The sequence below is a fragment of the Neurospora tetraspora genome (assembly GCF_033439725.1).
Source record: "Neurospora tetraspora strain CBS 560.94 chromosome Unknown B0H65scaffold_3, whole genome shotgun sequence".
Lineage (NCBI taxonomy): Eukaryota > Fungi > Ascomycota > Sordariomycetes > Sordariales > Sordariaceae > Neurospora > Neurospora tetraspora.
In genome coordinates this window covers 1,675,964-1,700,132 of record NW_026944385.1, presented here as the reverse complement: position 1 = coordinate 1,700,132, position 24,169 = coordinate 1,675,964, and the positions used below count along the sequence as shown (strand labels likewise).

The window sequence follows — 24,169 nt, the reverse complement described above, 5'->3', positions numbered from 1 at the left end:
TTCGCCTTGTTGGTGTTTTTAGTTGGCCACTGCACGACTGCCACAGCCCCAGCGGGCACCCTCCGGCGACAGTACCTTATCAGCTTATCGGGCTTATCAGATAGCATCTAGGGCCCCATGGGGATCGCTTTCAACCCTAACCCCCCATCCTCTTTACTTTCCCAAACCTCATCAGAACATTTCTGGCTAATCTCTTGTTGGAGTTCTTTCGCCAACTAGCCAGATCGCTCCTTCTAGGTACTCTCCATTTGCGACTTCTTATCGCAAGCTCACCGAAGCTGGTGTCTCTTTGAAGTTAGGTCTGATGGCGAAGCCAGGTCGCTCCTTCTTATCTCCATTCGCGACTTCCTCTCGGTCCCCATCGACAATTTCACACTTGCCATTGGCTACAAAGGCAGGCAGGAAGTGACATGGTCTGGACCGGTTGAAGCCGGCCTTCGCTCAACAAAGATGGAGCGCAAAGCGGAAGCAAAAGTCAGAAGGACTCTTGGATGACGATATGTCCACATAGATCCCATCTTGTTCCCGCGTCTCTTGCCAGGCAACGAATCGGGAGATTCTGGACGCGTACGCTCGATGCAATGCAGATGCTGTTTACCTCGTTCCCCGCACCGTCACCACCAGGCACAACAGGCAGCTTCCCAGCATTCGTCCGAGTCCAAGAAACACAAGCACATTGGCAGACCGTCTTAAAGGCACCACTTGCGCCACTTCGGGTCGGACTTCATCTCGGGTGACACACAGGAACTGGATGACGTCGCCGTTACGGATGCCCACCAGCTGACTTGCCTGCATCTCCGCATTGTCCTCCTTCCCGTGCAGTGGCAGCAGTGCCGTCATGTTGTCCAGGGGAAGGAATAAAGTGTGTGTCCTCTGCTGTTGAGCGATCAGGGCGGGTTCCCTCGCTATTCTCCTTTTCATCGACATATCACCAACTGGCTTGTCGTGTAGTCGAACTTGATACTTTTGAAACAACATGATCCATCCAGAGCAAGTCGCCGACATGCTTCGGCCCATCACATCCACTACAGCTACCTATGTGCCGGGACCGGTCCCGACCATGATCCGTACGTCTCCCGTCCCCGTCCCCGTCCCCGTCTGTTAATTCTCTCCCGCTAGACTGGATTCCCAGACTAACAGTCCGTGAACCAGCTACCTCTGTGCCGGGACCGGTCCCGACCGTGATCCGTACGTCTCCCGTCCCCGTCTGTTAATTCTCTTCCGCTAGACTGGATTCCAGACTAACAATCCGTGAACCAGCTACCCCAACAGAGTATCAAACCGTTGGCGAAACAGGCCACCGCACCCTATGGGTGACCTTCGCCCTCATGGTTCTCTCGTCGGGCCTCTTTGCCCTTTTGTCGTGGAACGTGCCGACTTCGAAGCGTCTCTTCCACGTCATCACGACGCTTATCACCATCGTCGCCTCGCTCTCGTACTTCGCCATGGCCACGGGCCACGCCACCACGTACAACTGCAGCACTGTCTGGGACCACCATAAGCACGTGCCCGACACGTCGCACCAGGTGTGTCGCCAGGTGTTCTGGGGCCGCTACGTCGACTGGGCCTTGACCACGCCGCTGTTGCTGCTGGACCTGTGTCTGCTGGCCGGCGTTGATGGCGCCCACACGCTCATGGCGATTGTGGCGGACGTGATTATGGTGCTGGGCGGCCTGTTCGCGGTGCTGGGAGAGGAAGGAAATACAGCGCAGAAGTGGGGTTGGTACACCATTGGTTGTGTCTCGTACCTCTTCGTCATTTGGCATGTGGCGCTTCATGGCAGCAGGACTGTCAGAGCCAAGGGACGTGGTGTCTCGAGGCTGTTTACCGGTTTGGCCCTGTTTACGCTGTTGCTGTGGACTGCGTATCCCATGTAAGTGCTTCGTTTATCATTATCTGCATCCTGCTAAATGCTAACTACACCTCCTTTTACAGTGTTTGGGGAATCGCCGATGGTGCCCGCAAGACGAGCGTCGATACCGAGATCATGATCTACACAGTTCTCGACCTCCTTGCGAAGCCCGTCTTTGGCTTCTGGTTGTTGCTTAGCCATCGTGCCATGCCCGAAACCAATATCGACCTTGACGGCTACTGGTCTCATGGCCTCGCTACTGAGGGTAGGATCCGCATCGGTGAGGAGGACTAAAGGGCGACGGTCGAAGATGATGATTAAATAGTGCGAGAAATGGTGGTGTAGGTTGTCGGAAGATGTCTTGGGTCAGGGTGTGATAGGGCTATCTGAGAGTCATGGAGTGTATGGGTTCATGAAACAACTCGCCCGTGGGTGTTTGAAGGCCGCACTGAAGGCTGAAGGCGGTTGTGGTCATGGTATTACGGTAATGCTCGAATAAGCAAACGTTTTCTTTGGCAGTCATTTTTTACTACGGTTAAAAGTGTGTATAATAGTAATAACGGCTCATCTCCGAGTATACCAGCGAGAGCAACAGATAAAAGATTGCATTCGAACAAAAATGGTTGCTGTCTCGCGATTGTCTTGATTACTTTGGGCTCCTCTACTACATTGAGTCGTCATTTTTGATTGATCCGGAGACGGGCAACCTACCAGGTCGATATCGACTTGATCCAAGCATACCGACATGCCATCTCTTGATCACATCATCTGATTACTGACACTACAGCCGCATTACAGCATCACATAATCCCATGCTCGATGATGCTCCCTATTGTAATGCAACTTCAACCTTGATCGAAGGCAATTGGCAGAGCTAATGTATCTCCTCTCTGTAGCAAAGATGGTTTTATTTTCAAGACGAGGTTCTTTCAGATGGCCAGCCCGTCAGGGCATGTGGAAAAATCAAGAAGATGGAAGACCAAAAGTTGAAGGCCGCTGGTATCGTCTTTCAGCCCAGACGACTGTCCGCTAACAAGTCAATTGCAAAGCAAGAAAAGGACTGGCTGACGTTTTCATGGGAACCAAAACAGTGAATATATGCATCCTTTCCAAGATCGTGATCAGAACGAAATTCAACGTGCGTGCCGATAGCCTGGGTACCTATGATCGCTCGATGGACTCACTTCTACTTGGTTTCGTCACAGGGACGGGAAAATCGGTGCTGCATTCCGATTTGAAGTCACAGTAGGTACTGCGATTTTTGGTCCATGTTTTCTATGGTGTGTTCGAAATGGAACTACCGTTGGGCCTACCGTTGTGTCAACGGTGTGCACTTCAGGGGAGAGGGTTTCCATTTATTGATGATACCTCATTCTCGAGAGATGAGCTTCACATGATTTTTTGACGATGGACTTGCTCATGAATGGATACTACTGTGTAATTGTTTCGCTTCTGTGTTTTCCCTGCCGCTCCCGCTCCCGTTCCCGTTGCCGTCGCCGTTTTATTGCCTTACCTGCCTTGCTATGTATATCAATCTCGCCGTTGAGAGTGTTATACATACCGTCGGTTAGACACGCTTCATCAGATCGTACATGGTTTCATTAACTGCCGACAAAGACGGGAAGTGTACTTGAGATCGAACATGACATGCCTATGACCAGGGAAAAAAAAAGAATCCCATAACTTTCAACACTACCTTCAATATCATCACTTTCAACACTATATCTAGTATTATTACCTTTATTATTGCTATTATTATTATACTACCATATTGACGTTAAATTCGGCTATATAAGCTCACTTCCTATAAGCTCTATTACTAGTCTTGGGTGACGACTAGCCATAATGGTTCTATGGCTTAGGTGGGAGTGAACTATACCCTTACTTGCAGGATTGGTCCGGATCGGCTTCTATTCCCGGAAAACCTCGACTCCGTTGGCCCGACCCTTGATTTTCTAGACCGACTTCGACTCCCTGGACCCGGATTCTGATAAGTAGATAAAAAAAAAAAACCTATATACTAACTCGAACACCCTCTTAATAAATATGCTAACTTTAATATAAATTATAAACCCGATTGTAGAGTAATATTAACTATAGCTACTATATATTAACCATGGGGGTGACCGATTTGGGGAGACCGTTTAGGGGGAACTTGCCCATAAAAGTCCTGTGGTGTAGTAAGGTAAAGAAATTAAGGCATAGGTAAATCTTGGGCTATCCCTCGGAGTAGGCTTAGGAAACTCGTTCTCTAGAGACTTAAGGTAGGGTTCGCGCTGTAAGTCTTGAACTCTTTTTTGTTGGATTTTCATCTATATTTTACTTTTTGTTCAGTTTTAACTTAGAGTTTTAATTTAGAGTTTTGTAAAAAGATTGAGATATAATTTAACATTTAAAGTAGACTGCTAAAATTTGAGTGTTATGATTGAGATTCAATTTAGAGTTTTATAAAAAGATTGAGATTTAATTTAGCATTTAAGGTAGACCGCCAAGTCTTCGTTTTTATGATTGAGATATAACTTGGCGTTTAAGGTAGACCGCCAAAATTTGAGTTGGTGATTGAGATCCTTTCCTAGACTTAAATAACAGCTGCGCTTCAGTCAATTCTAACGGGCGCCCCGGAAGACGATGTTGTCAACGACCACTCTCCCTTCACTGTGAGTGATGGTGTCGCGAGAAAGATGAACAGGATCAAGGGGGATGTGATCGCAAAAAGAGGATCTCTTTACCACCACCACCTACGAAACGACCGACATCAACGAATGTGGTTCCCTTCGGAAGCAACAAACGTTGTATTCCACCTCCTTTCTCCATACTCAGTCCAATGTAGGTAGGCTAGCGAGGCTAGGTATGGTTGCAGTTGCTACCTCTAATTTGACGGGCGAGACGGGCTCTGACGCACTGACACGGGCAGCACGGCGGGCAACTCGGTGGGTTGCATCCATGGGGGTTTGAAGTTGTACCCGTCAAATCTTTTGGAGATTTTTGTACTCATTTTGCAAGAGACAGAGCGCTCTTCGATTGCATGCGTTTCATTTTCTTTTTTGTTCAGTTCAGGTTGTTGTTGGAAAATGATGCGGTTGTTACAGAGTTCCGCGTAGAAAAATGACAAGTAACTCGGAACTGAAACACACGGACACGGAAGAACCACGTTTTCACGGGATCTAACAGAAGGGATTGTGACGTGTTCCCGCCGGGTGTTGCTATTTTTTTTTTCTTTGACGGAAACGACGTCTAGAAAAATGCTTGTTGGTGATATTGAGACACCGAAATTCTTTTCAAGGGATGGTTTGACGTGAAGAATGGAATGAGAATATTTCCATGAAATGGAAATGACGAAGCACTGGAACGAACGAAGCCCTGCGTATGTAACGAATGCGTAACAACGTATCAACTTATAAACGAACACGAATGTTACGCTGATAGATACCGGGGTATGGGGTAAACTAGTCCGGATGAGGAAGTGATGAGCACCTTCTGTAAGAGAAGTTTGTTACAAGCAGATCACCGTTCACGCGCAGTGCTCGCTGTCTTCATCAATTGAGATCACATCGTGACGATAAGTGCAGTGGAGGTGGTTGCTGAACATAGGAAACACAGAACGGACAGGCACGAGGTACGAGGCATGGACTTCGTTGTGTTGAGGAGCACAGCGCAACTGTCCGATGCCTCATATAGCACAAATCTCGGTGCGCACAACGTCGACGGCGATGTACGAGACGCCGGAATGCGGACAGCGGCTACTCAGAGCCCCGACCGTTCGCGGCGAAGGTTCCGGGCGCTACGGGCCACTGCACGACCAAGTGTCAAACGGGCCGGACGGACAGTTTCAGGCACTCGTCACGTTCGTTCTTTCGCTTCGAGTTCCCGAAACCGTTGGAAAGGGAAGACGGCAGTTTGTAATCCCACGGCACTCACCTTTTTTTCTCGCACTCAATTGCCACCTTTGTTGCTGTTTCTCGTCGGCCGAAACTGCCACCGCCGCCGCAGCGATCAATTGGCGTTTTCGATGTTCAATCGCCAGCCATCGGGAATATCGACAAGTCTGGTCAACTCCAACAAAGGCCAACTTCTCCAACTCGACCTGTCCCCTCACCTGGCTGCCTGCCGCCACTGTCCCGCATTCGCCCAGCAAGCTGCCAACGCCACCCCCGAAACTTGTGGCGTCTGGGGTTAGCACAGGTTTGCTTCTTATTGGTGTCATCAAGCGGGGTAGACGGCATGCGGAACTGGCAAACTCTGCGCGCAGAATCGACAGGTCGAGAATCGTAATGGCATTTCCTGCCTTTCTCCAACGAGGGCGCTTCAGTTGACAGCGGCAAGGTCGATCTTTTTTTTTTTTTTTTTTTTTTTCTCGATATTCGAGCGTGCCAAATACCGAAAGCGACTCGAATTCTGGCGATGGACGACGTCGATGCTGGTGTTGGATGCACGACGCTGCTAGTCCAGCCTGGTATGTCGCCGTCCCAGGAGTAGATCGCGACGTAAGTTGGGTCGAATTTGGGATAGTCAAGCCGTCATCACGATGGAAGACTGGCTGACTGGCTCAACTGGGAAGAAGGAGCAATGTTGACGGTCATGACATCTGTCTCGTCGTCATTTCTAGACAAAGTTAGCATTTGCACGCTCCTCAGGCATGAAGTTTGACAGCACCCACACGACGATGAAGTTGTCAGGAGGCAAAGGGGTTGACAAAAGCAGAAACTCACCGACACAAGATGACAAGACCAAGAATCATTGCCATGGCTAGACAGAGGGTGCCCCTAGTTGGCACTATCCAGAACTGATATCTGCTTCTCCATCTTTTCGGTTTGTAAACAAATCATCCTTCGCAATTTACAAATGCACTCCCGGATCGCGAATGACCAACGCCTCCTTGCTAACGCGGCACGGTACTGCAGAGTGGCCGATTTTGTTGGTCAGAACACCCCCAGAACGGCCCGAAAAGAAGACAGAATAGGGAATACATCCGGCCCTCAACCTCCGGTCCTCTGCACCGCGTACCCAATGGTGGCACACCCGACCACAACATGGAAATGAAAAGGACTGGACGCCAAGGGGGGTCGAAGAACTCGAAGGGGACCAGACGTGCTGTGGGGCCGGAAGACCGAAGAAGCACGTCGGCGTAAAGGATTGGCTACCTTTACCTCGGTTACTGCCACGCCGTAGATACACAGGGACGGATACCACTCTGATTTTCCGTGTGTCCATCCACGTCCAACCGTCCACAGCGCCAAACGTCTCAGCAGTCCGTCTCTCGAAGAATGCTGCCGAGCAAGCTGGAATTCCTCGTGGATGGCAAGGCTGGCAGGAGTGACCTCGTGCGAACACCTTCGGTCCTGAAGATTTGATTTGTAGATCCGGAAAATAACGAGCTGCGATCCGAAACAAAAGAGCGCTGGGGCACTCGGAGATCCAGGCCCAACCAGGTGTGGAATCACAGAACCTTCACAGCTGTGCCGTGGTTAGTGTAGCCAGGCGGCTGACTGGTAGGGCAAACAGGGCTGGTGCTCCAGCCTGTCGAGCTGGCAAACGAAGTTTCTTTGACAAATATGCCAACCACCATCACAACTGAAAGTAATCAGGCGACAGGTGCAACAAAGGGAGCTTCCAGCCCCCAAGTGGGCTGCCGAAAAATCAACAAAGAAAGAGACCTCGTCACATGAGACCACATTTGATATCCAGGGGCACATGATGCGGGTTACCGTCCAGGCTGGCCGGATACGTCGACTGTTTCAACTGTCGGTGCAATCCTCAATCTGTTGCGTACACCGCCGTAAGAAATCGAATGATGACCACCGGGCATCTTGTTGCGGTGTCAAGTTCAGCTGTCCAGCCCCCTCTGATTCCAAACAGAGGGCATTCGTGCACTGGAAGCGTAGGGCCATGTCTACCAGCAGGTTTGGCTATCGTGGTCGCCGGTCGGTGATGGAGAAATCCCAGCGCCAAAAAGGCAGCATGACAGAAAAAAGAAATTCCATCTCCACTGTCCAATCCCGGGTAAAAAGAGCTTGGCGATCCCGGGTAAAAAGAGCTTTTCTCCAGAAGGGCTCGGCGAGCTAGCGAATTCTGGGCCAAGGCAACCTGAACGAAATGGTGCTGAACGGTAGCCGGGAACCCACGGTGGTGGTTCAGTGGTTTTACAGCGGACAGCCACTCATGTCATGGACGACGACTTTTAGCTCCTTAGCCTACCAGGCAAAGCCCGATGCCAAGCGCTGACGAAGTGCTGTTGCTAAAAGGAACAAGGGGGGGGGAATGGGAATGCCCCACTGTCGCCGTTCCCGTTCCCGGTCTTCAATTTGTTGTCCAGAATTCTAGAATGAAAGTCATATGCCATGAAAAAGTGGCTTTTTAGACTTCCAATCACCAATACCCACCCGATTTCGTGCGGTGGTATTGGGCGGGGATTTCCCCAGGTCTGTTGGTCGTTCGTTGTCTCCTCAATCGTTACGTGTCAATCCACCCGTCCCATGGGGAAGAAGCCCGCTCAAAAACCATGGAGAGATCCAATATCATGGGGTTTATCTGGGGAAACGAGATCGCGAGGTCGGGGCGAGCGGGGAAAAGTGAGGGGATTGGGGGGAAGGACTGGAGAGACTGAAGACAATGGAGACATTGGAGCCTTGGAGTCAATCTAGATGCGAGAAGAGGACCCAGAAAAGGACCGTTTACAAGCGACCCTCCCCTGTCGCCCCGGACCACGTTTCCATGCTTGTCCTAGGGTTGGCGCGCCCGGTGCCTGACTCCACTGAAATGTTGGGGTCAGCAGCATTCTGGTTTTCTTCTTTGGGACGAACAGATGGAGGGCCAGAGGGTGTCTAAGTAAAAGTAAGTTGTCACGTCGTAACGTCGAAGTCGTTCTGTAAGGAAAAGAACGACGTTACGACGATTGTTACCATTGCTGACATTGCTCACATAACACAGAGAAGCGGCGCGGCGCGGCGCGACTCGGTCGTGATGCACTTGTGATCTGTGGTTCAAGGAAAGCTTGTTGTTGGGAGCGAACAGCCAATTGTTAATTGATAATAACGTCGCTGTCATGGTCACCATCGCCGTCGCCGTGTCGCCGTCGCCAAAGCGCCGGGAGAGATGGATTAAGAGGAGATCCGGCCCTGCGGACCAAGCGACGACACGTTGCGGTACAGATGATGCCCAAAACAAACATGAAGCTCCCATTTAGAAAAAAAACACCGAGTAAAGTAACCCCGAGTATGTACGCGATATGGTACGTATGTTGGTATGCCGTATGCGAGTCAGTGTTGGCGTTCAACAACGCTTTACCCAGATTAGTTTGAGTTGCTGATGGATGATGTATGTAGTGCGCCCACAAAAGCGCCGGTACTAATGTGTAAGTACTGCCGAAGGGGGTCATTCTTATCGTCTTGCAGGCGGGATTTTCGACGGTTGACCTTTTGGACGTCGTTGTGCGGCTCCTTGTGGGAGGACGACAGCGAACTTGGTTGCTTGGCCTCAACCTCCAAGCAGAGAGACCTGACTCGTTTGGGCCCTTGGCGACCACGATGTCAGTTCTGGGCATCATTCGGTACGTACTCCGATGATGCCAGCAGACCGGCGGGGAAAGAAGGACCTCGAGATGAAATAGGGTATCGTGTTGCGTGCCACCATGATCACATACATAACTTCAGCCTCAAACTGATCCATGTTGTGTCGAGGAGACCCAGGACCCTAATTCTGATAATGGGTGGTACGACAAGGCTGGAGTTGCAACAATGCGTTATACTCGTTGCTTGTGTTCAACCCATTGCAGATTTCATCACTGCTGAAGATTCGGTACTGATACTACTGGGTGGGTATTGGATAACGGTGCATCATCATATTATCAGGATCGTCTCCCCATCCTCAGATCCTCATCAAGGGTTGACGACGAAGGGGTAAGAACACGTCCGTGCGACTGTTCAACCCATAAAACCACGAACCTAAACCTAAAACCTTTTGGCTACTGTAACGAAGATCGTTGGATGATCTGATTGCGTTCATGGATGGTAGAAATTAGATATTAGGGATAGGGAATAAGGCCCTTGGATGAGGAGCTTAAACTTGTCGTATGTAATGAAAGTTATAGCGTATGATGTTGAAAGAGGCGAAATTCTGTACCCCCAACCTGCTGCGATGCGGCGGGAGCGAACCGCGGCGGGCGGCAATCCATAACAAGGACAATTAAGGAGCGGGAGGTAGATTGGGAATAGTAACGGAAAGGCAAGCTGCACCATCGGCCAAGTAGGCCGGCCAACAACTCGTCTTTTCAGAATTATACGCAGGAAGAGACCGTTCAATTCCTTTCATCCCTTATCTGAGATTCTGCAATCTGAAGATGAAAAGATGAATGCTCCCCGTCCATTGTGTGTAACGCGTAGATATATTAAAATGCACCGGTCGTACATAGGAGAAAAATGGAAGGGAAGGGTGTCAAAGGATAGGATGAGAAGCACCGAGCGAAGAATCCTTCATCTACATCCTCATCAACGAATGCGAGTCATCGTCGTCGCCATCACCATGGTTTGCCAAGTATGGTATGGTTGTCGCCATCCTCTCAAAATGATCTTTGGTGTGTGTCATGACCCGGAAAAGGGGGCTCGTAAATAAATACGTACCGTAGAAGGGAACCATTCCCATTTGTATAGGGGAATGTAACCACACCCACGCGCGAGCTGGACGGGCGTCCACTCGGTCAATTGCTAAGTTGGGAATTGCGCCTAGAGGTCGCCTAATAACATCAATCACGCGGGAGCTATCACTGGAACCAGTCATTCGGGACGAGAGCGAGAGAAAATGATAATAGCCAAGGGGATCTTTCTCCCAAGGGGATCTTTCTCCCAAGAGATGCAGCTTTGACGTCTTGGTGGTGATGTCGGGCTGGTAACTGAATGGTCGGGACTCCGGCCCGGGGGTTGCATGGCGGTGGGACTGGGCCTCGGCCTATTTTTGAGCGCGAACAGTTGACCGAGGCGGAAATGCAAACGGTGTGGAATGCGGGTGATCTGGAGGTCTCTTCCATTCCAGGCGGGTGGTTGGCTTGTATCAAAGTGAAAGTTTCCAAATGATGATGATGTCGTCAAGGACTCGCCCCATGCATCCATTGAAGAAGAGCGAAAGGCAAGACACGCATCGAAGAATGGAACATTGAAGATTGACGACCGGGAACAAACAATGCTAATTCGGGACTGGATCGAGACCCAAGACATCCCATACCGGGAGGAAGTAACGGAAGGGGGTTCAGCGGTTGTCTCTTAGGTAATTTTGCGTAAGGAATGTAACGCATTAAAATGGGGTTCAGAAGCGCTGTACGGATGCGTTCCTTCACATGACGTTACAATACGGATACGGCTTACCAGGGGGGTATGATTCAGAATTTCAGAGACATCTCAAGAGGAACCAAAGAGTCGGACCAGACTGTTCGAGGCCAAGCTCTCTCGCTCGGCGTTATTCTGCATCTCTCGTGCATGGCGCTGCATGGATGGGACCCAAGGAGGATGACCACGACCTGGAGACCCCATGGAGAAGGAGGCCACCCCCCTGAACAGAGATGGGATGGACCACTCCTCCACCACCCTCCGCCTTTCCACCCAACCCCAGACCCAACACTCCAGACTCTCCCCACGATGGAGCTTCTACTGAATTTGGGGTAGAATCTTCCTTCTCCGCAACAAATGGGAGCGGAGCACCTTGCCAAGTCGGGGAAATCGCCCTCTGTCTGGCTCAGTCTGGCTGGTCTAGGTGCGTATCTCCGTTTCTGACTGGCCGGATCCGACCAAGCCCTCCGCAGCCACATGATTCCCACCCTCCCCCGTCTACTCCAACCTGGGACTCTTGTGGGCATGCATGTGGCCATGGGGAAGCCGAAAAAGTCGACAAGGTTCCGGAGTGTACCACATTAACCAGTTACGGGCACACATACATGACCTTAAACATGCAAACTCAATTTACATAAAGAGCCTCGCATCCCGTCTGTCACCCCCCTTTCATAAGCCGCTTTCTTGACTTCCTTTCTGTGTCGTCGAGAAGTGATATACCTCCCTTCATCCCCTCTTCCTTCCTCTCGTCTCTCTTCCTCTTCTTCCCATAACGACAACCAGACGACAAGAAAGGGAAATCACCAAACACCATGTCGTCCACTCACGAGAAGGAGACGGCTCCTACAGCGGCCCACATCGGGCTCGCTCACACTCCAGATGTCGAACGCATCGAAGCCCCCGTCACATGGAAGGCCTACCTCATCTGCGCCTTCGCGTCGTTCGGTGGTATCTTCTTCGGTTATGACTCCGGTTACATCAACGGCGTTCTCGGCTCGCAGATCTTTATCAATGCCGTCGAAGGCACCGCTACCATCCACAAGGAGCTTTCCGAATCTCACACGTCCCTCGTCGTCTCTATCTTGTCCTGCGGTACCTTCTTTGGCGCCCTCATTGCCGGTGATCTCGCCGACATGATGGGCCGCAAGTGGACTGTCATTCTCGGCTGTCTCATCTACCTGATTGGTTGCGTGATCCAGATGATCACTGGTCTTGGTGATGCTCTCGGTGCTATCGTTGCTGGTCGTCTCATTGCTGGTATCGGTGTGGGTTTCGAGTCTGCCGTCGTCATTCTGTACATGTCCGAGATTGTGAGTTTTCCTTACCCTTGATGAGTCCTCTTCAGGTCCGTCAACTAACCACCCAATGTCTGCAGTGCCCTCGCAAGGTCCGTGGTGCCTTGGTCGCCGGTTACCAATTCTGCATCACCATCGGTCTCATGCTTGCTTCTTGCATCGTCTACGGAACTCAGGACAGGAAGGATACTGGTGCTTACCGTATTCCCATCGCCATCCAGTTTATCTGGGCTATCATCCTCGCCGGTGGTCTCATGTGTCTCCCCGACTCTCCCCGCTACTTCGTCAAGAAGGGTAACCTCGCTGCTGCCACCAACTCTCTGTCCCGTCTTCGTGGCCAGGACCCCAACTCCGAGTACATCCAGGTCGAGCTTGCTGAGATTGTCGCCAACGAGGAGTACGAGCGTCAGCTCATCCCCTCCACCACCTGGTTCGGCTCGTGGGCCAACTGCTTCAAGGGTTCTCTCTGGAAGGCCAACTCCAACCTCCGCAAGACTATCCTCGGTACCTCTCTTCAGATGATGCAGCAATGGTGAGCTTCCCTTGAAATTCTTCAAACAAAACACAAGATCCAAATACTAATAATAACCAGGACCGGTGTCAACTTCATCTTCTACTACTCCACCCCCTTCCTCAAGTCCACCGGCGCCATCTCCAACACCTTCTTGATCTCCATGGTCTTCACCATCATCAACGTCTTCTCCACCCCCATCTCCTTCTGGACCGTCGAGCGCTTCGGCCGCCGCACGATCCTCTTCTGGGGTGCCCTCGGCATGCTCATCTGCCAGTTCCTCGTCGCCATCATCGGTGTCACCGTCGGCTTCAACCACACCCACCACGACGCCAACGGCAACCCCATCGCCAACAACATCAACGCCGTCAACGCCCAGATCGCCTTCATCGCCATCTTCATCTTCTTCTTCGCCTCCACCTGGGGTCCCGGTGCCTGGATCTTGATCGGCGAGATCTTCCCCCTGCCCATCCGCTCGCGCGGTGTCGGTCTCTCCACCGCCTCCAACTGGCTCTGGAACACCATCATCGCCGTCATCACCCCTTACATGGTCGGCGAGAAGCGCGGCAACCTCAAGTCGTCCGTCTTCTTCGTCTGGGGCGGTCTCTGCACCTGCGCCTTTGTGTACACCTACTTCTTGGTGCCTGAGACCAAGGGTCTCTCGCTCGAGCAGGTCGACAAGATGATGGAGGAGACCACCCCCAGGACGTCGGCCAAGTGGAAGCCTACCACCACTTTCGCCCACGCCGCTGAGGAGGGCATGCTCAACGTCCCCACTGAGAAGCAGGTTTAAATAAACGAAGAAAAAAAGAGAGAGAAGATGGACAACCACCCACGCTTTCAACCAACACGGTCAGCGTTCGAGAAGAAACATGATGGATACCCCGCGGTTGTATTTTGAGCGAATGATTTTGATCAGCAAGCACGACGGAGTACGAGAACGATGGGAATGAAATGTGTGATGGGAATGATTTTTCTGGATATGCGGTTGGATAGGCTTAAAGTTGTTTATGATATCTTTGCGCGGGGTGATGTACGATGGCGGTGGTGTGTGGTGGTTGTCCTGGTGTTGTTGTTGTTGTTGTCTTTTCTTTGTCAATCCTCGATACCTTGGTATACCTTTGTTGGATACCGTAACTATACCACCAACCTTACTTAATTGATTATATCAACCGCATCTTCAAGCTCGTGATAACTTGACGAAAAACCCCACGGTTCCACGCCTTCGGTCCGCTACCGCGATCCACGCATTGCCTGTCTCAACACTTGTTTACCAGTGATCGCCCGGTTGTCGGTTCACGTGTTAAAGCAAGCATCTTTGATCTGGGCATCTGGCATCTACCGAGACGGTGGCGTTTTCCGCACTACGCTAGCGCTGCTCGACTCCCCATGGACGGTTGCTAGCGAGCGCCTAGCCTCTTCTCTAGCGCACTCGCACTGCAAAATCATAAGAAATCCACATGCGTGAATTTTCTCGGCTTTCGCTCGTTGTACCGATACGCGCTCCTGGCGGTGCCATGCTCCGAAAGAGGAAGAAAAGAAACACCAAAGAAATCTGCCTGGTCTTAGGCACTTGAACAAGACATAGACATGCACATGCATGTTCCTCTGAGTCCGATCGGAGGATTTTGAAAGAAGAACTCAAAACACACCGCTTCTTCTGCTAATTTGTTCCAGTTGTTCCAGGAGTGCCGAAACCAGATTTTGAGTAACCCGGCGGCCCCCAACAACGTGAAGTGAGACTACAAGAAGAGACGAACGTGCTCTGAGACACAAGCCGAATTGGGGATTATCCGCCCCGATGATGAGGCTGGCAACACGGCTGGGACCTGGGTATGGAGGTATGGTACCGTAGACCGAGACAAGCATCGTGGCATTTTGCCAGTTGCCTGAAAAAGAACAACGAGTCGAGTGCGCGCTAAAAAAGACACGGAAACCTCCAGTCGCCAGGGGTAGTAGTAACTGAACACAGAAACACAGAAAAGGGCAAATGTATGCACAAAAGCTGCATGCAATAAGCCTTGTTGGCAATTATCTGAGACGTTGTGTTAAGGGGAGAACCCTAGAGGGCTGGCTTGGAGTGTGACCGTGGGACAAAATGGGAACCCCCCAAAATGACGGGATCATGCCTCGCGAGTTGAAAGCGGTAATGAAAGGGAATAATATTGGGAGGGAAAGAAAACTGAGGCAGACGCCGTGCGGAATGTTGATTCCTCAAAGAACCTAAAGAGGCAAGGAATGGATCATTTTTTGGAGGTGAGACCGTGATACGCCGGTTCGGTGAGGAAAGGTGACGCACGATGCAGAAGACCGCGGCCGCCGGCAGGGGAATGGGTTCAGTTCCCGACTGAAAACAAACAACGAAAAGAGGAAGCCCAAGAAGTGAGGAACCTGAGCATCATTTGCTGGTGTCTGTCAACATCGATGCAGATGCAATTCAGGAACAGGTCGTCCGTCAAAAGCGGGAGCGGGAAATGCCACTCTTGCAGCTGATAAATCGGAAAGTGGGGTACGGCATACATAGCGGGGGCGGGGACCTGGACAAGAAAACCCGGCCCGGCATCAACACCAAAGACCCCCGATCACGACGACATCTGCCGGCCTTACCAGTCAAAACTGAGCATATAAAGATGAAGCTCTCGCGCAGTGATTGAGATATTCCCCTTCACCCAATTCTTGGTGTTCCGGTCTGTTGCAGCCAATCTCGGAATGCCGTCGGTATCTGCTCTCTGGTGGACTGCCCTGAATATCTTGCGACAATACCCGACTCCACTGTTTCCACTGGTGCCAGCTGAATTCGGCTAGTGTCCCGATCTTCCGCTTCCCGTCCACAGCATTTTCTTCGGCAGTCAGCTTCATCGCCAAACGACCTCCACTCACCTTGAATGACATCACGAGCCGCCGAAGGGTTTGCTGGGCAAAACGGGGCCGAGCCGCCGACAACAGCTACGTATCGAGAACAAGCTCGGGGTTATCGTTCCTCCGGAAAAGCTTTGCCCATGTCCAGGCTCCAGCAGCGTCCAGCAAAGCAACATCGCCTCCTACCCCGCACAACGGCAATGGTTGTTTGGAGCTGAAGTTGGACGCGCTCGACATCGGCAATGCCCTTTTCACCACCGACACCACCCTCGCTCGCCTCGGGACCCTCCCAATATGGATGATCGGACCCTTCAACACGAGCCTGCTCGCGCCGGTTGGACCCATATTGCTCGCCAAATGACACGATAGGTGGATCTGGGATGACTGGGTGTTGGTAGGCAGCCAAGTGGTATATAGCAAAAGAGACGCCCATATCGAGCCGGCCTGTCTGTCGCCCTCCCTTTCAGCAGCTCACACCCTCTTTCTATTCCGCATATCGATGTAAACCTTGGTACTGGGTCGGAAACCGTCGACACTGAATCCTATCGAATATACCCGGGCCGTTCCCACCACACACAGATCCAACCATGCCTCTTCCGGCCGGAGTTTACCGCGCGGACCACGTCGGGTCCTTCCTCCGCCCCAAGGCCATCCTCGAGACCCGCGAAAAGGTCGAGAGCCAGGCCGCTACCGCCGAGGACCTGCGCAAGGTCGAGGACGAGCACATTGCTACTGTTGTCCGGGAACAGATCGAGAACGGCCTCCAGTCCGTGACCGACGGTGAATACCGCCGCGAGTGGTTCCACATCGACTTCCTGCAGCATCTGGCCGGCGTCGAGAAGCGCGGCCATGTCGCGTCCACCAACGTCACGTCGCATGGCCAGACCCCTCCCAGACTGGTCGTTGTCGGCAAGCTGGGCCACCCGAACGCCATCCAGGTCGACGACTTCAACTACGTGAACCAGCAGGTGGAGGCGGTCAAGGCCTCGTCGCAGACCGTCACCACCAAGGTGTGCATTCCCAGCCCGACCATGGTGTACTTCCGCAGCGGCCGCGACGGCATCGACGCCGACGCCTACCCCACGCTCGAGCCCCTCTTTGACGACATCGCCAAGGCCTACCAGGCCGAGCTCGACGACCTGTACGCCGCTGGCTGCCGCTTCGTCCAACTGGACGACACCAACCTGGCCTACCTCTGCGACGAGGGCATGAGCAAGGAGGCCGCGCAGCGCCACGGCAAGACCCCCGCCGAGCTGACCCAGCAGTGCGTCGACATCATCAACGCCTCCATCAGCAAGAGGCCCAAGGACATGACCATCGGCATCCACCTGTGCCGCGGAAACTTCCGCTCGCAGTGGTTCGCCCAGGGCGGCTACGAGCCTGTGGCCGAGACGCTGTTCAAGGGGCTCAATGTCGATGTGTACTTCCTCGAGTTCGACGATGCGCGATCAGGCGATTTCTCTCCGCTCCGTCACCTGCCCGAGGACAAGATCGTGGTGTTGGGCGTCATGTCGAGCAAGAAGGCCGAACTGGACGACAAGAAGGCCATGATCGAGAGGTTGAACGAGGCGGCGGGTTACTGCCCTAGGGGTCTGGACCAGTTGTGCCTGTCGCACCAGTGCGGCTTCAGCTCGACCAAGGAAGGAAACGACTTGACGGTGGAGGAGCAGTGGGCCAAGGTGCGCCTCGAGGTCGAGATTGCGAAGCAGGTCTGGGGTGACGACCTGTCGCAGTAGATGCGTCTGTGTCTAGTTTCAAAAACAAAACAAAAAAATAGAATTCAGATGCGCTGGCTACGATCGATACTTCCCTATCCCCACCCAAGATGGGCAGCAGTGAAGAAAAGGATAGCAAAAAAGATTTCGTGGAAGGGCTGAGCCAGGAATCGAACCCGGATGGTTTCCCTCATTGGGACCTTGGGCCACCTACTAAGATGCATCAACCAAGATCGCTCATATCCTTGGGAACTGGTGCAGCACACCACACCACTCGACCACCGTCCCACTGTTTGACTGTTAAAAACAGATACAGGACACCCAGCCTATGTATCCCTAACATATACCATAGAGCACGCAAAAAACGTGAATGATGTTGACACAGTTGACGTGTATCACCGCAGTATCGGCGACCTTTCATGCGATATGCTTATACCGCCTCGACTTCAACGTCGCACCAACGGACATACACACGCCCGGCGACGGTTGACCATCCCTTCGTTTGCATTGGCCCATTACCCATAGCCGTAACTCAGAGGACCGATGCGTCATTCATCATTTGTTTGCTTCTCGGGCAATGAACGGACACAATGAAAGCGCCCTAGGATCTCAACGTGGCGGGCGGGATAGCCCGCGTGAAGTCTAAACCCAACCCGTCGTTTCTTTCTTGTTTACCCCCTTTCCCACTGCCTTAACAACGTCGTGGTTTGGAATGCATCTTGACGGAGTATAATATCTCCAAAGAAGAGATTCAGAAGGTACAGTATGGCTAGTAGGTGAATGAATATCTGGCATTAAGAGGTCCGGGGGATCATTACTGTGATTCATACCAGCGAACTAACTACTTTTGAGCTATGGAAGACATCGCCTTTGATGCATCCCAGGTAGACGCATAGCACGTTGGACATTCCACAGTACCTTTTTGCTTTCAAGTCGGCGTCTTCAAGCTGTCTGCTCTACTTCGTCCTCCTCCCGTCTTCCTACCATCTACAGCGATGGCCTCCATGTCGACCACCAGAACCCAGAGACACAGACACTCACCAAAATGACTTCAACCAGCGAGTCCGACTCGGCGGTCACCCGCCTGATCATCGTCTTCACAGTTATGGCTTCCTTAGCCGGCGTAACCCTGGGCTTCAGATACTACTGCAAGCACCGCTACGCCAAGCAGCTAGGCGTCGACGATCTCCTCTTGGGTATCTCCTTTGTACGTTGTTATGAACATCCATCCATCTCTTATGCCCATCACCACGGGACCCAAATCTAACATACCCATACCCAGCTCATCCTCTCCGCCGCCGCCATCTGCGCCGCCGTTGCCACCCGCCACGGCTTTGGCTACCACATCTGGACCATCCACCCACCCACACGAGCCATATCAGCCGCCAGGATCGTCTTCATCGGCGGAGCCTTTGTGTTTTTCGGCATCGCGCTGGCCAAGACGTCCATCTGCCTGACGCTGTTCAACATCGCACGCAAAAAATGGCAGAGGTACGCGCTCGTCTTCGTGGCGGCGTCGGTGCTGGTGACGAAGCTGTTGTCGGGCATCTTTATTTTCGTCTCGTGCTCGCCTGTCCAGAAAAGGTGGAATCCGACGGTCAAGGGAAGGTGTTGGGATATTAATGTGCTTTGTCGGTATTGGTCTTTTTCGGGAGGTGAGTTTGTCTTCCTGGTCGTTCCGTCGGAGAGAAGAAGGAAGGGGTTTCTGACTGACAGACTGGATGGTTAGCGTGGTCGGCGGTGACGGATTTTGCTTTGGTGGCACTTCCTTGGTGCATTATCTGGCACCTTCAGGTGAGGAGGATCGAAAAGGTTGTGCTTGGGTTTGTCTTGAGTCTTGGGCTTCTGTAAGTCTATCCGCCTGGGTGTTTGTAACATCGTGCTAACAAGACGATGCAGGACCGGTATCGTTGCGGCCATCAAGACAACCTACATCAAAGCTTCGGACCTGGAGAATGATTTCACATGTCAGTATTTCTTGATCCCGGTCAGAATTGGGGACTATGGCTAACCTGTCGTGTTGACCCAGACTCGGCAGCAGAGCTAGTCGTCTGGGAATCCGCCGAGCTAGCAGTCGCCATCATTGCTGTTTCCATCCCATTTGGACGTCTAGCGGTCCAAGACTACTTCAAGAGGAAGCGAGCACGATCCGCAGGAAATACCACCAGTCAGGCTAGCGGGACACGAGGCACACAGCCGGCCACGTCCGAGTCAACAATGGTTCGGAGGGTTGGTAATGATGCTGACGACGAGGTGCCTCTTGCCCGGCGACTACCGAATCCAACGGTCAATACTGGAGACAAATCCAGTACAGTCTCCATGGAGCAGTTTCTGCGCTCTGTTCCAGAGATGCCGGGAGCGTGGAGAGACTCGGGCGGAATCATGCTAACGAGGGAGTTTTCGGTGGGAAGACATCGAAGAGATGTTTCCGAAGAAGAGGTGGGATTTCGAGCCTGGTCGCCGCCGCCGCCGTCAAATGTTTGAACGGGAAGGATATCTGACAAGGGACGATGGGAGTTGGTAGAGTGGGATTCTTGATGGTGACTGCCATAAGTGTCTCCAATCGAAATTGAAATTGTTGTTTCGTCAACGACGGAAGGAGTCGCCAATGTTACCTTACAATCTTACCAGTATGGTATCTGTTCCTGAAATGCGGGGATTCACGGGCTCCGCATAGCGGGGTGGCCCGCCCATGCAGCCTTATCACTTAATGTCCACTCAGTGGAGGTTACAGCCAGTACAGTGTACATACATACATGTACGTTGCGTAATTTACCACAAACATCCAGCCACCCCCTTAGAGATCACTTCGTCCGAACCATGGAAGTCCTGACCGTCCACCTCTTAATTCAAAATCCGGTGTGTACAAGGTAACTCGGTATATCTGGCAGTCTCAACCAACCTTGCCGTTAGTTCCTGGATATAATTCAAAATTTTAAAGGGCATTCATTGCCCCTGCTTCGTTCTTTCTTCAACCTCCGATCAATCAAGGTTACCCATCATTCCTTACATCGGTTGGTCCTCCTCGCCTGTCTGCTTTTGATACTATCAGACTGACATTCCACTTTATTGAATCCTCAAGAAATAATCCTCAAAATGAACGGCGTTCCAGCTTCCAACGACACTTCCAACGACACTTCCAACGACACTTCCAACGTCTCTTCCAACGTCTCTTCCAACACCTCGCAAAACATCCATTCCAATGTCACTTCCAATGTCACTTCGAACGACTCTTCCACCGTCACCTCCAACGACTCGCAAAACATCTCTCAGCAAGATTCGCACGCAATTCCTCGTCCGGGCTCAAATCGCCACCAGAGATTGAGGTCGGCATTTCGAGCCCTGCGTGAATCCCGTGATCCCCCGTCCTGCTCTTCCTACGATGGACCAGGCGCGGATTGTACGGAGGCCTTGCGGGTCTTGCCGTGCTGCGGAGCCTGTTTCGTCGATATCGACAAACCGGAGACAGGTGGCGATCAACCCGAAACGCTTATGACAGTCTTGTATGGCTTGAAAGACCAGCTTAGCTACGTCGGCTCCATAGGCCCATTTCCGTCCTTCTTTCGCTTCGCTAGCGGACACTTTGAATACACAGTTGAGTCTGCCTACACCATCGTAGACGGCAAATGGTGTCTCTACCATACCCACCCTCCCTGGAGACCACGCCCCTCGGTCAATCGTGAGAGCTGGCCCTTCGATATTGTCCCTCGCTACAGCGCCATCGCCTATCACCACGATTGCTACGCCACCTTCCTCCACGCCTATCCTCTTTCCCCAGAGTTGGCCAGGGAGAGACTCTGGCTGGCTTCCGTGGTGAGATATCCCGGTCCCCGTCCGTACTACTACAAAGTCACAAGTCCCACCGTCTTCGACATGTCGGAGGTGGCCATCAGGGAGGTTGCCCGTGCCTACGGTCTGCCTGGACTGGCCCGGTGCCCAACCGAAATTGTCCAACTCATTCACGAGCACTCCTCGCCGGGTGTTTTTCTATGGAAAGCTATCTTGGCTTATACCTTGGCCCTGCAACTCGCTTTACTACCCGAACAACCTTTCACAGAAATTCCCCTGGCCGACATCGTCAAGTGGAAGCGACGAGACCTGCTTCTTCCCTCCGATCCTAAGCACGTGTCTGCTATCAATGATGTAGACTCAGTCATGCGCATCACGCTTGATAACCGTGGCATCAAGGTGATTGAGCGGCTTCCCCGTCATCCTTCCTTTACCGGGATTTGGTTCGCTGATCTTGGCTTCGTCGTCGAGAAGCTTTCTACATTGCGTAACTTTACTGCCTGTGTCAAGGACGGCTTACTCTGCCTCCGTTTTCCAAAATTTTACCACTTTGAACTACCCATGTGGGATACACCAGATCCTCCTTCCCCGGGCCAAACCACACGTCTGATTACCGAGCGTTTTAGCCCCCCGCGCTCTCGATACTTCCCCGTTCGCAAAGGAATTTCTACGTGCCACATCCTCAACTTCAATTCAGTCACTGGCTTGACTTTCATGTTCAGTCACAAGACTGACCTGAGATCCATTTTCGCCCATTACAACGATGACACTGGATTTTACGACTCGCCAATCGTTGAGAAGCACCGAACGAGGCGTCTGTGGTATCTGCCAATTGCTCCCGGAGACCAAATTCTCCACATTGGCGTCATCCAGTGCGAGAACAGCCGCATTTTTGTTCGCATGCGTCTCGCGGGAGACATTATTATAAATATGAGCACGCGTGATACCATCGGGCTTCCTCGATACAGGGGATACCCAGATGGCAGGCCACCGGTGCTTTGGAGCAAAAAAAAGCCTAAAGCCCTAGTGTACGGCCAAGGGTGTAGGCTTCACGAAGAGAATATTATTTTCGCGACAATACATGACCTCGACAATTCCGAAGGAACAAGAACACCATCCGATGATGTTGGAGGCCTCAATGAAGACGAAATCAGCACCTTTCGCTACCCCAGACTGCCTGATAATCTTAATATTCCTTGTGACGGGGTCGTGAGCTACGCACCTCTTTCGGAAGTATCAGAAGCCCGGGTTTATTATCTTGATGACGGGAGCGGCTCGGAGGGAACGTGCCTGGGCATCATTTTCCGGTACCGCAATGGGGGCTGCCGAGCCGTTGGCCATGTTTGGGATCTTAGCAGTCGTGCTTACAGTGATCCCACGCACTTTTGCGTTAGTTCCGGAAGCAAAGGTGCGACGGTGGATTTCCTGCCAGAACCCGACGCTGATAAGTCACAAGGCCATAATCATGCTGAAAAGGATGCTATGAGCTGCAGTAATTACAGGCCATTGCGAGGAACCACCTTTGCTTACACTAGCTACGATGGACGGAAAAAGATGATGCAGCTTCATATCGAGGTGACAGACGAAGAGATCTATCCCGGCACTGCGTCCGTGGAGGAAAATGATGTGTAGTCGTCTACTTCTCTAAAGTTTTGGATGGCCGGCCATCCTCTTTCCTCTCTTTCTGCCTACAATAATCTCCAAAAGTTGGAACACTCGGAGGAATACGTGATGGACCATGTTTGGATCATCAACGATATTTGCCCTGAATGTAATTCTAGGATCTCACTTGACTCTTATCTCAGCTTCTAGTTGTACCTGGTCGCCAACGGAACCATCATAATCCCAACTGTCTGGCGCGCATATGCGAGACAAGTTGGATAATATAATAATGAACCGTTTCGATACCTGGCCAAATATCTTTCACGGGTGGCATCTCACAAACAGATGGTGTATTGTGTGAGTGATGAGTTCCTGGGTACCTCTACCTGACCTGCGGACGAGATAAGATAACGGAGAATTGGTTCGTTGGCGGTTCGGGATCTGGGGGCTGGCGGCTGCCAGTGGCATGCCATCTGTGGTCGACACGTGCTGAGCCAGGGGTAAAAACGTGGCGAATGGGCGGCGCGACAGATTGCTTTCAAGTGAGAGGACCGAGGATTGGATGGATCGTTGGGATCGCTGGTGGCCTGACTGAGCCTAGCTCGCCTGGATTGCCTTGAAACCTGGTGAAAGGGTTGGAGACTTCACTCTCTTGACAGCAAGGGAGAATCACTGATGAGCCCAAGGGAAGAGACGGCCACATGTTAACGTTTGAGTTGACCACGATTCGGCATGAGCTGAGAGTTGAGATATCCCTATTCTTGCTGTCGACGACTCAACGAAGGGCTTATCGGAGGGCGCAACCGGGTGCTTGTTCCTGGACAAACCTGGGGATTTCATTGTGCCACTCGGCTTTTGTAGAGATGAATGAACAAAACGGCCCTCACGATGAAAGACCTCGGAATGACGTGAGGCAAGTAAGAGATCAACATCAATGTTTTGATGCTGACTGATAAAGAGCGATAAGAATGTCACTCCGAACCACCTCATTGAGCCCAGTCGGCGTTCTCACGCTCGACGAAAGCGCAGACCTACTGTGTAGGCTGGCCCAAGCGCCCGACCCCAACAAAATGAACCAATGACAAGCTCCCGTACACAGTGTTGTGGAGAAGACGAGACGTAATCAAGCGTGACCAAGCCCATCGCCCACTCCATTCCAATTTCGCAGACTTGACTCGGATGGACAAGAGCGTCAGCGTTCAGCGTCAACATCAACAACTGAAATCTGGAAT

The 24,169-nt window shown here is 52.0% G+C and overlaps 6 protein-coding genes across 6 annotated transcripts; 5 read left to right on the top strand and 1 right to left on the bottom strand.

The window, feature by feature from the left end:
* The first annotated feature begins 1,064 nt into the window (after window positions 1-1,064).
* On the top strand, window positions 1,065-2,472 carry B0H65DRAFT_461333 (putative opsin protein). Its single transcript, XM_062826590.1, has 2 exons — window positions 1,065-1,873; window positions 1,936-2,472. Exons 1-2 carry the CDS (start codon window positions 1,329-1,331, stop codon window positions 2,144-2,146), a joined length of 756 nt encoding a protein of 251 aa, XP_062682835.1. The 5' UTR covers window positions 1,065-1,328; the 3' UTR covers window positions 2,147-2,472.
* A 3,900-nt stretch (window positions 2,473-6,372) lies between these two features.
* On the bottom strand, window positions 6,373-7,658 carry B0H65DRAFT_441349 (uncharacterized protein; the record flags this gene model as incomplete). The annotated part of the gene is made up of 4 exons (XM_062825522.1): window positions 6,373-6,454; window positions 6,562-6,615; window positions 6,857-7,306; window positions 7,558-7,658. 4 exons carry the CDS (start codon window positions 7,656-7,658, stop codon window positions 6,373-6,375), a joined length of 687 nt encoding a protein of 228 aa, XP_062682834.1.
* A 4,184-nt stretch (window positions 7,659-11,842) lies between these two features.
* Window positions 11,843-14,182, top strand: B0H65DRAFT_154747 (general substrate transporter). Its single transcript, XM_062821136.1, has 4 exons — window positions 11,843-12,476; window positions 12,542-12,993; window positions 13,054-13,844; window positions 13,915-14,182. Exons 1-3 carry the CDS (start codon window positions 11,979-11,981, stop codon window positions 13,763-13,765), a joined length of 1,662 nt encoding a protein of 553 aa, XP_062682833.1. The 5' UTR covers window positions 11,843-11,978; the 3' UTR covers window positions 13,766-13,844; window positions 13,915-14,182.
* A 1,959-nt stretch (window positions 14,183-16,141) lies between these two features.
* Window positions 16,142-17,668, top strand: B0H65DRAFT_154631 (uncharacterized protein). Its single transcript, XM_062821134.1, has one exon. The coding sequence runs from the start codon at window positions 16,419-16,421 to the stop codon at window positions 17,565-17,567; it is 1,149 nt and encodes a 382-aa protein (XP_062682832.1). The 5' UTR covers window positions 16,142-16,418; the 3' UTR covers window positions 17,568-17,668.
* Window positions 17,669-18,591: 923 nt separating this feature from the next.
* Window positions 18,592-20,030, top strand: B0H65DRAFT_507772 (uncharacterized protein; the record flags this gene model as incomplete). The annotated part of the gene is made up of 3 exons (XM_062828167.1): window positions 18,592-18,753; window positions 18,829-19,201; window positions 19,576-20,030. 3 exons carry the CDS (start codon window positions 18,592-18,594, stop codon window positions 20,028-20,030), a joined length of 990 nt encoding a protein of 329 aa, XP_062682831.1.
* A 337-nt stretch (window positions 20,031-20,367) lies between these two features.
* Window positions 20,368-23,070, top strand: B0H65DRAFT_154616 (uncharacterized protein). Its single transcript, XM_062821133.1, has 2 exons — window positions 20,368-20,560; window positions 20,629-23,070. The coding sequence occupies exon 2, from the start codon at window positions 20,643-20,645 to the stop codon at window positions 22,965-22,967; it is 2,325 nt and encodes a 774-aa protein (XP_062682830.1). The 5' UTR covers window positions 20,368-20,560; window positions 20,629-20,642; the 3' UTR covers window positions 22,968-23,070.
* Window positions 23,071-24,169: the final 1,099 nt, after the last annotated feature.